At 44.7% G+C, this 12489-nt stretch overlaps 1 protein-coding gene across 11 annotated transcripts in view; it reads right to left on the reverse strand.

The window, feature by feature from the left end:
* The window catches only part of ALS2CL (ALS2 C-terminal like), a 79602-nt gene that overhangs the window by 3468 nt on the left and 63645 nt on the right, over nt 1–12489 (reverse strand). For all 11 annotated transcript variants that reach the window (XM_061587354.1, XM_061587356.1, XM_061587357.1 and 8 more), the window contains 7 exons: nt 10154–10311; nt 9004–9066; nt 6700–6873; nt 5489–5531; nt 4888–4949; nt 3736–3885; nt 1511–1607 (listed from right to left, as the gene is read on the reverse strand). In XM_061587354.1, coding sequence (XP_061443338.1) covers nt 1511–1607; nt 3736–3885; nt 4888–4949; nt 5489–5531; nt 6700–6873; nt 9004–9066; nt 10154–10311 — 747 coding nt within the window. The remainder of the gene's footprint in view (nt 1–1510; nt 1608–3735; nt 3886–4887; nt 4950–5488; nt 5532–6699; nt 6874–9003; nt 9067–10153; nt 10312–12489) is intronic.

Genomic DNA, 12489 nt, shown 5'->3' on the forward strand with positions numbered 1-12489 from the left:
ATACATACTGGCAATGGTTCTAGAGTTTCAGGCAGGGGCCTCTCCCAGCCCTATCTGAAATTGTCAGGGATAGAACATGGGGATTTCTGTATGCAAAAAGTCCTGGATTCATCTTTGTTACTAGAGGCCCAAGTATCCTCTGTGGCTAGAAGTGCCTTTTACCAGCTTTGCCTGGTTGTTCAGCTATGGCTGTTCCTGGACAAGGATAGCCTGACCTCTGTAGTCCATGCATTGGTAACCTTTAGGCTAGATTACTGCAATGCACTCTATGTGGGATTGCCCTTGGCCTTGGTTTGGAAGCTCCAGATGGTGCAAAATGAGGGGGCCAGATTGCTGATAGGAGCACATGGCCAACAACATGTGACGCCACTTTTAAAACATCTGCACTGGCTGCCCATCCACTACCAAGCCAAGTTCAAGGTCCCAGTACAGTAGGGCACCGCTTTTTGGGGTTCCACTAATACACGGGTTTTCAGTTAAAGTAAGGCCCCACTCATACGGTGCTTGTTCCATTTTTACAACATTTTTCAGCATGACGTGCTCAGCAGCAGAGCGTTGGGCACCATTTTATTGACGGAATTTTGCTTTTCAGCGATTTTCGCTTTTCAGTGTGGGTCTGCAACACAACCCGCTGTATGAGTGGGGCCCTACTGTATTATTTAAAAAGCCCTGAACAACTTAGGTCCAGGATACCTTAGGGCAGCCTTTCCCAACAGTTGCCTTCAGATGTTGTTGGACCACAATTGCCATCTTTCCTGACCATTGGCAATGCTGGCTGAGGCTGATGGGAGTTGTAGTCCAACAACATCTGGAGGCACACTGGGTGGGAAAGGATGCCTTAGGGACTGCCTGAACTCTTATATCCCAGCTTGATCACTGAGCTTATCTGCAGGAGCGCCTCTGATTGTCCCGAGTTGGCCATGCTCATTTAACATAGACACAAAATCGAGCCTTCAGTGTCATCGACCCAGTTCTCTGGAATGCTGTGCCAACAGAGTCACAGGTGCCTTCTGTTTTAACTTTTAAGCACCTGCTGAAAACCTCTCTGTTCCATCAGGCTCATGCAGGCAATTAAGATACTTTTTTTTCACAACAGTTGACCTTTGTTTTTATTGTATTTTTAATGTTTTCATTCTATGGTTGTTGAGCGTTTTTTTCAACATGGTAAACCTCTTGGATGTTTTTAACGAAATGGTATACAAATATTTTTATAAAATGAATAAAATTAAGCAGATGCTCTACCAATGAGCTCCAGCCCTTCCCTGTATGGCATTTCTGGCACCCATGCCCAAGACTCCTGGGTGCTGTGGAACCTCCATGTTCAGAGATGGTTTACCTCAGAACACTCACTTGCTCTCCAGCAACTATGGGGGAGTGCCATTTATGTTTGGTTAGTGAAGCATCTGGCTGGCCACTTTAAAAAATAAAACATTATAGATGGGTCCTCAATCTGATCCAACGTGGCTCTTTATTCACCCTCACAGTCCACTATTCTTTAACTCCTCCTTACCTCCAGTGCTGTAAGCAGGAAATCGTACATGCCTCCTTCATTTGTTGGGTCCATCAGATCTCTGATAAGGTGGATCTCCGCTCCTAAATGTTGTATACTACCGGAGGGGGGGGGAGAGAAGGATACCGTTATATGAGAACAACAACGACTCTTGTGGCACCTTAAGAAGACTACCACATTTATTCTGGCATATGTTTTCACATGCCAGAGTCCATTTCATCAGATGTATGAAGTGTTATCGTCAACTAGGGTTGCCAGGTTCAGGGCCTGAGACTGATCCTGTATCTTTAGGAGAAGAGAAAGTCAGCCAAATGCAGGTGTTCTTGCAACACTGTAATGAGAAAAACCACAAGGTGGAATCCTCCCTTCCCCCTGCACAACTTTTAAAGACACAGAAGACCTCTTGGAGGCTGGGCCTGGCAACCTAGAGGTATTTTGTATCTTTAAAAGTTGTGCAGGGGGAAAGGAGAATTCCACTTTGTGGTTTTTCCCATTACAATGTTGCCAGAACGCCTGCACTTGGCTGACTTTCTCTTCTCCTAAAGATACAGGATCAGTCTCAGGCCAAGAACCTGGCAACCCTAGTATATACTATATGGAATAAGAGAAAAATTAAGTAGTGAGGTCAGAGGTGAAGGAAATGCAACCTCACACACACACACACACAACCACCACAAATGCAGACCGATAACTTTGTGAAAGCCTACATGTGCCAACAACAAAACATCCAGCTGCTGGTAAGCTAATTAATACCTGTAGTGGAATTATCTTGATTTACATAGGGAGTCGCCTCCTACTGAGTCAGACCAGCGGCCTGTCTACATTAGTATTGTCTGCACTGACTAGCAGCAGAGGGCTGGCCCATTAGGACAAATGTGAGGCTGCCCCACCAGCCTCAGTCTGCCCTCGGCCAACTCCCACCTGCCTGCCTTTCTGACAACTGGTCAGGGAGTGGCTTTGCCTGTCCGTGGCTCTGCTGCAGCTATCATTGCCTCCCTTTCTTCCACCCCACCAGTTCCAAAAAGCAACAGCCACCGTCGCTCTAGTCTTTCAAGCAGGTGACATTCCCAGCCCTACCCAGAGACTGAACCTGGGACCGTCTGCACACAAAGCAGTTGCTCTGCCATTGAACTATAGCCTTTCCCTATTTAGGCTTTAGGTAACTTGTCAAGAAATTCTCTTCTGCTATCTAGTTAAGAGTGGCCAAACGCAAGAGGAAGACAAGGCTCCTGCAGCTTTAATTGCTGCATCGAAGAGAATTCCAGCAGGTATGGCTTGCATTGACAACCTATCCCTTTGTTGCATCTGGTCACCCTAAATTAGGGGATTTAACCTTTATGTCAGAGAAACCCCTGTGTTAAAGCATTTTCTGATGGATCTGGGGTAGGGTGAACAGGACCCAGTCAACAGGCCAGAATCCTGGCCAAACACCACTGCCCTCAACAGAAGTTAGAGTGCACTCAAAGTTCCATATTTTTTTCCTTTGCAGGTGGCAGCTTCAAACTGCATCCACAAAGTTTGCAGCTTGGCTTGAACTCAGGTCTCTGCTGAAAGCAGGGCTTGCTGTTGGCATTAACTGAAAGCCTTGCTTTCAGCAGGGATTGGTTGCACTCCCTAGCTCCCAACTGGGAACTCCTGAGTGCAGCCAGTCCCAGTGGGGCTTGCAGTCAGTTCCAATCTGCACCAACTGCAAGCAAGCCCTGCTTTCTGAAGCTGCAGTCGGAAGCTCCTAAATGCAAACTCCAGAGTGAAGCTGATCTATCAGGGCTTGCAGTCAGCACTGATCAACGCTGCCTGCAAGCCCTGCAAGGATCAGCTCTGCTCAGGGAACTCCTGATTGGGAACGTCCAAATAAATAAAACCGAAACAACTCCAATACAGAAACAGACTGGGAAAGATCCGTTTCAAAGGCTTGTTGAAAGAGGAAGGTCTTCAGTAGGAGCCAAAAAGATAAAAAATGTAAATGTACTGCCTTCAAGTCGATTCCAACTTATGGCAACCCTATGAATAGAATATTTAGGGGGAGGGAGTTCCAAAGGGTTGGTGCCATAACACTAAAGGTCCGCTTCCTATGTTGTGTGGAACGGACCTCATGATCAGATGGTATCTGCAGGAGGCCCTTTTCCCACACTCAGATTTGCGTACTCAGCCATCCTGGCCCCATAGAGTCCTTGTTCCAACTACCTCGCAAAAAAAGTAAGGAAGAGGGGAAGCCGTCGCCTTACCTTGCTCGTGTCACAACATACATCAGCAGCGGCAGCAGGTCATCCATTGGCAGGCTATAGTCCTTCTCCAGCACCCGGTTCACTGTTTTCTCAATCTCCTCGTACGTCTTTTGGAGAATGTCCAGTTTTTCCCGGGGGTCAACAGTAGTGCTACAAAAAGCACACGCAAACCAGAAAGCAAGAATAAATCCTTGGGGAAGCAAAGGAGGTGTGCACTTATTCCACAGAGAAGCATGCACATTTGGATCGGAAAACTTGGGAATCTCATCTTTCCTTTTGGTGAACAGGCAAACTTGTTAGCTCCTGTGGAAGGGCTGCGGAAACTTTCAACCCACAGCCATGCTAGCTGGAACTGAGAGGAGACGCAGTCCAAAAATCTTGAGGGCAACAGCTTGGGGAAGGCAGTGACCAAGGTTCAAATCAAAGTGCTGGTTTTGACCATTAAAGCCCTATAAGGCCTTGGACCAGTGTATTTAAGGGACTGCTTACATCCATATGTTCCTACCCTGGATTTTAGATCATCTACCTCTGGTCTTCTCTGCGTGTCTGGAATGAAAGATGTTAGATTGACAGGCATGCGGGACAGAGCCTTTTCAGTTGTGGCTCCCAGACTTTGGAATTCCCTGCCCCAAGAAGCCCGCTTTGCTCCCTCCCTGATGGTTTTCCGGAAACTTGTAAAAACTATTTTGTTCCAGAGAGCCTTTGGTTGGAACTGACAGGTCAGCCTGACACTGTTTAAAGTTTTTTATCTTTTAAGTTCTTTTATTCTCCCTCCCTCATATGTGCATGCACATATATACATGTGTGTATGTGTATGCATAATGCATTTTATGTATTTTAATTGTATTCTATGCACTTTAATTTACTGTAATGTTTGTGTTTTTCTTGTGTACTTTATTATATATGTGTGGGATTTTATTGTAGCTGCCCTGAGTGCCCCATTGTAGGGTAGAAGGGAGGGACAGAAATATTTTAAATAAATAAATAAATCCCCACTCAGCCACGAAGCTCACAGTCACTATCTCAGCTTAACCCACCTCACAGGGTTGTTGTGAGGATAACAAGAGGAAGAACCATGCAAGCAGCCTTGAGTTCCATGAAGGAAGAGTGGGATTTAAGATTTCTTCTATTTTTATTTTTTTTTAAACTTACATCAGCTTCTGTAGACATTCAGTAGCAGAAAGAAAGCAGTGGTCTTTCACAAGCGATTGTCTCTAAAAAGATGTATATAGAGAGAAGCAGCAGATATTAGCATTTTTGCAAGGGGGAGAGGTTTTAATGAAACCAAGGTGACTCTTGGAGCCACCACCAAAAGGCCCTCTCCCCAGTAATCACCAACTGCACCACACTTGGTATGTACAGCAGAACTGGGATATGAAAAGAGCCCTGGGTGGCAGAAGAGACTCTTACCAAGCACAGAAACTAGCCCAGTCCTCCCCTTGCTGTGAATAGAGGGATCTGCTTTATACCAAGTCAGTCCATTTAGCTCAGTCTTTGTCTACAAAGACTGGCAGGAGCTCTCCAGGATTTCAGACAAGAGGTATTCTCAGCCCTACTTGGAGAAGCTGAGGATTGGTGGGGCCTTCTGCAGGCAGAGCAGGAGCTCTGCCACTGAGTTATGGCCCTTCCTTGAGTTACTCACAAGTTTGACACACGGGGCACTAAAAAAAAGAGAGACATCCTCTCGCTTTCATCTGAAGCGGCACCGTCTCATTGTACTGCACATGCAGAAGAAACCTGAGAGTCAGCTTACCTGGTTATTTGTTAGTGTAAGATCTTTGAGGGGCCACAAGTGTCTGAAACAAGAGAAGACGAGTTGAAAGGCAGAAAAGGGTTTCATTCATATTTGCTGGTCCAAAGCTGTTTAGACTTGAGGTGGGTCCAGAAGCTGCAGCTGGTGCAAAACACGGTGATGCAACTGCTCACCAACATTACCCTGGTGCTGAAAGAATTGCACTAGCTGCCCATTAGCTACCGGGCCAAGTCCAAGGCGCTGGTTTTGGTGTGCAAAGCCCTACGCAGGATACCTGAAAGACTCTCTTACCCTTATATACCCATTCAATCACTGTGTTCTGCAGGTGAGGGCCTCCTGCAGATACCATCTTATCGGGAGGCTCGTTCTGCACAACATAGGAAACGGACCTTTAGTGTGGTGGCACCCACCCTGTGGAAGTCCCTCCCCTTAAATATTAGGCAGGCACCATCTCTGTTATATTTTCGGCACCTATTGAAGACCTTCCTCTTTCAACAAGCCTTTTACGTAGAGACCTTGAACTTGAACCTGAGCCTGCTTATTTCATCCTCCCTCCCCATCCATTTTCCTTTTGTGTCACGTCTTTTTGGATCATTCATAAAGTTTCCTGGGACCTCCCTCACCACCAAAGAGTGGGATAAAAAGTTTCTTCACACACATAGGCAGGGGCAGAGAAAAGCAGAGCCTTTCTCACCCCAGCAGGAAGAAATCACACTTCCTTCATCTAGTTAAAACAGCTGGTTAAAAAACTCGGGGGGGGAGGGGGGAGAGTCCAATGAGAACTGAGTGTGCTCAGCAGCTATGGGATGCTGATGGACTGTTGGTCTTTCTATTTCCACCCTACCCCACACCGGGAAAGGAAGTGCAGTAAGATCATCATTTTGGAAAGCATGACTGGATGGCTGGAACAGTGAAGAGGAAAACTCCATGCTGCAACATTTTGTTGCAGGCATCACTGAATATTGACAGCCTGAGAGGCCCATTGTTTTCAAGCCTTACTTCTGGGCTTTGCAGAGGCATTGTGGGGAAAAGGATGAGGGCTTAGATGGACTTTTGGCTCTTTGCTCCTTTGAGCCCATTTTTATACACAAACCTGCAGGCTGTGCTTTGTCTGCAAGGCGTTTTATTGCAACTCGGCTCACGTCCCTCCCCGAGATGGCGCGACAGAGAAACGGAGACAATGAAGGCTGTCTAGAGCCAAGACAACTCACTTCTGGACATCGAGGAACTCCAGCAGCTTAACATCAGGGAACAAGCTGAGATCCACAATCCCTTGGCAGTAAAGGTCATCCTCCTTCTGGTGGTAAAGCATGTACAGCAGCAAGAGCTCTGGGTAGAAACACGGAAGGATGAGGGGCAACATTAAGCCAGGTCCGTTGAGGTCACTGAAGTGGAAGGAAAGGAAATATTATATAAAGCATTGCACCAGCAGCCACATGTCGGCTGCTTGCCTTCAAAAAAGGATATTGCATTGGATGGTTGATTTAGGTATGCTGCCTTGCAAAAAGGGACAGAACAGAAATACTTAATACGTCTTGCATTCTAATCTGGTAGCAGCAAGTAGGGATAGAAAGATCCGTCTCTTTCGGTTGTCTCAGTTTCTCATTTTCCCAATGTTAAATTCAGTTCTACATTTCTACAGCAATCTGCGATTTTTTTAAAAAAAACCTCATGAAAATTCTTCACCATTTTAGTGTGAATTTCTCCAAATAAACACATTTTTGTAGGCAGTTTTGACAAAGGGACACATTTTTGCAAGCCATTTCTCATCTTTTCATGCCTTTTTGCATGTTATTTTCACTCATCAATTCATTTTTATGCACACTTTCCCCAATATATGATTTTTTTGTAAATGTTTAGTTGGCGAACTGCATCCCAAAATTCTAATAAATGCGAATTTCGTAGGATGGCTGCGTTTCGGTGCTCATATCGTTTTGGAAATTGTGAATTTGATCAATTCTGCTTGAAATGCGAACCGAATTGAAATTCTCACCCATCCCTGGCAGCAGGTCAGTCTGCGGCCACCATTCAGGGTAGGTAAGGGCAGGGGAGGGGAAGTGTCTTCTCCTTCATCAGCTGGAGAGAGGGTACCTGATGTTTAAAATGGGAAACACTGCAACGTGCTATATGTGGGGCTGCTCTTGGAGATGACTCGGAAAGTTCAGCTGGTCCAAAATGCAGAAGCCAGATTACTGGCTGGAGTTCCAGTTAGATCTCACATAACCCCTGTTTTAAAACAGCTGCATCGGTTGCCACACCATTCCAAGGCCCCATAAAAGTTGCTCATGTTAATGTTTATAGCCCTAAACAACTTAGGCTCCAGATACCCAAAGATTTGCCTCCTTTCCTACAGACCCTCTCAGATATTAAGATCGGCAAAGGGAGGTAGTTCCACCACCCTCAGAAGTTCGGGCTTGGGAGAGGGCCTTCTCTGTGGCAACCCCTGAGTTGTGAAACTCCCTCACCACAGAGGTGCATCTAGCACCTTCACCATACAGTTTTGTCATATGCTGAAGATGGACCTCTTAACCCTGGCCTTTGACACCTGAGATGCATAGTTTTAGGAGCCACCCTATTTTTGTGACTAATTTGTTTAAACTGTTTTTAATGTTGTATTTTAAATTGTTTTGACCTACCTCCCCCCCACCTTTGGGTGAAGGGTGGGTGGTGGCGGCATCAATAATAATAATAATAATAATAATAATAATAATAATAAATTTATATTCCACCTTGCCTCCAAGGAACTTGAGGAAGCATACATGGTTCTCCCTGTCCACATAAGAACCCTGCGAGGTGTGTCACAGTGAGAGAGGCTGACTGGCCCAAAGACACCTAGCAAGCTTCAGAACTGAATGAGGAGGTAATCTGATCACTTGTCAGACAATCCAACCACTTTATCACACTGGCTCTTTTTACTGAAAACTATGGGAGAATCTCTTACGATCATTGAAGTGCTTTACAATGTACATGTGCTTTTGGCCTTAGACCAGAGGTAGCCGTCCAGATGATGGACTCCAATTCCCATCAGCCCCAGTAAGAATGCAAAACAAGTCAGGGATGATGGGAGTTGTAGTCCCGACAACACCCGGAGTGGATCACCCTGTTGACTACCCCTGCTTTGAGATTGTAAGCTCTTAGGGGCAGAGACCTGTTTCTGCTCTGAATACCCTGTTGTAAAGCACCATGGGCATTGATGGAGCTCTAGAAGCAAAACAGCATTGCAAAAAAAAACGAAAGACGTATTGCACGGCAGAATAGCAGAAATAAGATGGAACTCATAATATTGATGATTAATTTTATTTTTAAAAGCGGGGCAGGGAGGAACCACGCAGACACATTATAGCAAGGGCCGTAGCTCAGTGGTAGAGCATCTGCTTGGCATGCAGGTCTGCATGCCTTGCAGGCCCCAGGTTGCATCCCCAACATCTCCTCAACAGTCAGTGTATGCAATACTGAGCTTAGTATAAAGGCAGCTCCTATATTGAAGAACCAAGAAATCAATGGGACACCACTACCTCTGCTCCATGCCTTCGGCAGGCGGTTGGCCTTGGACCTCCAACGCAAGATGCAGCAAGCCCCTGAATGGTGTCAACAGCAAACAAAACAAAATTAAAAGACCTTTTAAAATAAGTGGGTGCTCTCATAACCTGCCCCGACTGACACACACACACACTTGAAAACTGAAGATGCACAAATAGAGAAGAGGAAATCCTTTCTGCTAGCCACTGAGTTTCAGCAAGGTTTGGGAACTGCAGAGACTCTTCCTGAAAAGACACTTTGACACACATGGAATAGCAAGTTCCAGAATAATGTAAGTGCTACTTAACAGAATCCAACTGGGAAGTTCACTTCAGGGGTGGCTTAGCACCAGACCTCAAGCCTACAATGTATTTCTAGGCCAGGGACAGCCAACGTGGTGCCCTCCAGATGTTGGGGACAACTCCCATAATCCCTGACCATTGGCCCATGCTGGCTGGGACTGATGGGAATTGCAGTCCACTATGGTCTAGAGCAGTGGTTCTTAACCTTTTCCACTGCCAGCACCTCCTGGATTTCCAAAATATGCTCTTGCATCCCCTGAAAAAATACCGTTCATTTTTTATTTTAATTTAATTTAATTTTAATGTGTGTTTTTGTCTAACTTAGCTAAGATAAATGACAGTTTTCCAAAATATTTGGTTGGGCCTCGCACCCCTAGAAAAAGTGTCTCGCACCCCCAGGGGTGCGTGCACCCAGGTTAAGAACCGCTGGTCTAGAGGGCACCACATTGGTGGAAACCAGGTCAGTTTAAGTTTATTGGGTTGATCAAGGTAGCCAAAGGGTACTGAGAATTGTAATTAACCAACTAGCCAGCCACACTCTCACATGCTCCATTTCATTCTCTCCCTCTCCCTGCTCTGGTTTCACTGACACACAACACTCTTTGGCTACCAAGAATGCTGAATCTTCATTTACCCCAAACCTTGTCCACTTGGAATATCATCTGATAAGCAAAAGAGTGGGGTTAAATCCTGCACTGGCTGTGTTCCTGTTCCCAGCAAGGGGTTAAATCCTGCTCAGTTTTGCTGCAGCCCCGCCCACCTGTCAAATTTGGCCTGCAAGGCCAATCCTGATAAAGATCTGGCCCACAGAGCCAAAGCATTTCCCCACTCTAGCTGTACATACTGGTAGAATTCCCACATCTTCTTTGCGTAATGCTTGATTTCCTCTTGAGCCATACTCAGAAGATGCCTGTTTGCACCAATCCCAGAGTAGGTGGCCTGGAATGCCACGCTCAAAGCCTTCAGGAATTTCCCTAAGGGGTGCAGAGAAGATTCCAATGCCTGTGGGACACACAGAAAAAGGCAACATCTCACAATCAAGGCAGACTCCAGAGCTCTGCTAACAAGGGACAAATCAATCAAAGCCTGTTCATTTATTACTGGGAGACAGACATACCCTAACACCCCAGAAGTTCAAGCTTTTGTAACAGCCAGATGTGTTGGACTACAACTCCCATCAGCCCCAGCCAACACAGCTGATGGGAGTTGTAGTCCAACATGATTGGAGGGTGCTAGGCTGGGGAAGGCTGTTTTATAGGCAACTTAAAAAGCAGACAAAGATCATCTACATCTTAGGGAAATAGACAGCTCTGTAAGCAGTTCATCAGGCGACACTTTTCTCCCTCTCCATTGGGAAGGACAAGGGTGATGCAAAGTGGAAGACTGGCCACGAGTGCAGAGAGGAAAGACTCTGGACTGAACTAGACATAACATGAATTGCAATTAATATGCTCTTTATGAGGGTGTGATATATATAAATAGCAGCCTTAGGGAAGTCTGGGCAACAGCAGGACCTCAAGGAGTGCACAGCATGAGTTTAACCCTCCTCCCCTCTATTGTAGTTCTAACAAAGATACATCACCCCTTCCAAAATGGCAATTTACATCAGAAGAGATGAAGACCAGAGGGGACCATGTTGGGGAGAGGGAAGAAAGGGTTAAAAAAAATCCCCTCTCCCAATCCACCCCATGTTGCTAAAGATATTGTTGCGTGCCTCCCCAATCTCCAAGTGGTGAGATTTCTGGGGTCCCTGCGCTCCTCCAAGGTCAGCAGAGACTGCTGTGTCTTTATGAAATATGATTTGTTTATTTACACACATTCCAACCTGATCTTAGGATGGAGGGGTTCAAGGCATCAGCAGTCCAATATCCAACTTTTCCATCTGGGTTGCAGGAGGCATCCTAAAGCCATGGTGCAGAGGGATAGTCTCTCTGCCTGCCTCCAGTCACCAGCCTTTCTCTAGACCATTTTGAAAACACTCAAAGCACAAACCTGTGCTAGCTGCCAGGAGGGGGGAGGCTCTCCTGAAGAGTTTCAATGACAAAAGGATCTTCCTGGCCCATTTCACCAGTTGCTGGGCAACTGATAGACCCATAAGGCCTTTGAGGTCCTTGGGAAGGGTAAATCTTCATGATTTTACCATCTATCATATGCTGCTAATATAAATGCTTTTATATGTATTGACTGTCCAGTATTTTATCTACTGTTATTAACATGACTGCAATTGATATTGTTGTATTGTTGTATTTTATCTCATTTTAATGTACGTCGCCTAGAGTGGCTATTTGCCAGATAGGCGACAGACAAATTAAATATTATTATTATTATTATTATATTATTTTTATTTTTTTATTTTTATTAATTTTATTTTTATTAATTTTATTTTTATTAATTTTATTTTTATTAATTTTATTTTTATTAATTTTATTTTTATTATTATTAATTTTATTAATTTTATTTTTATTAATTTTATTTTTATTAATTTTATTATTATTATTATTAATTTTATTAATTTTATTTTATTATTATTAATTTTATTAATTTTATTATTATTATTATTATTATTATTATTATCCTACTTGGCCACTCTACTGTATTTGTTTAACAAAAGAAATTTATCTGGCCAGCAGAGCCAGCCCCAAGGCACAGGATTCCAAAGCAGAGGCTGGAAAGGGGACCCACAGGGATCATCTGTTCCAACCCCCATGCTCATAACAATATAAATAGCAGCCCAGAGTAACAACAACAACAAATCTTCATGCACGTTAACTCGATTCACACTATTAACATCACGTTTCATTTGGCTCTATAAGCCTGGAGTTGGAAGATCCACAGATCACAGTATTAAAAGCTAAGCCATTATTGGTCAATTACAGCATTAAAAGCAAAACCTATATTGGTCAGTTACAGTGTCAAAAGCTAAGCCTACACCAGCACTTTCCAAGCCCAGTATCTTTCCACAGTCCCTATAAAAAGGAAGCAGTGGTGGAAAAAACACATCAGTTTCTCCCTGGCAAAGCCTCATGTCAACATGTACATCAACGCTCTCCAAGTATATTAATTTTTGTCCACCATCAGTCAGAAAAGACTTCCAAAGAAGCTTCCAAATATCAGTGAGAAGATGGTCGCTGGCCTCAGACTCACAATCTACGAGTCGCAGCACTAAAGGAAAAATGGGCT

This window comes from Rhineura floridana, chromosome 10 (assembly GCF_030035675.1).
Source record: "Rhineura floridana isolate rRhiFlo1 chromosome 10, rRhiFlo1.hap2, whole genome shotgun sequence".
NCBI classification, from domain to species: Eukaryota; Metazoa; Chordata; class Lepidosauria; order Squamata; family Rhineuridae; genus Rhineura; species Rhineura floridana.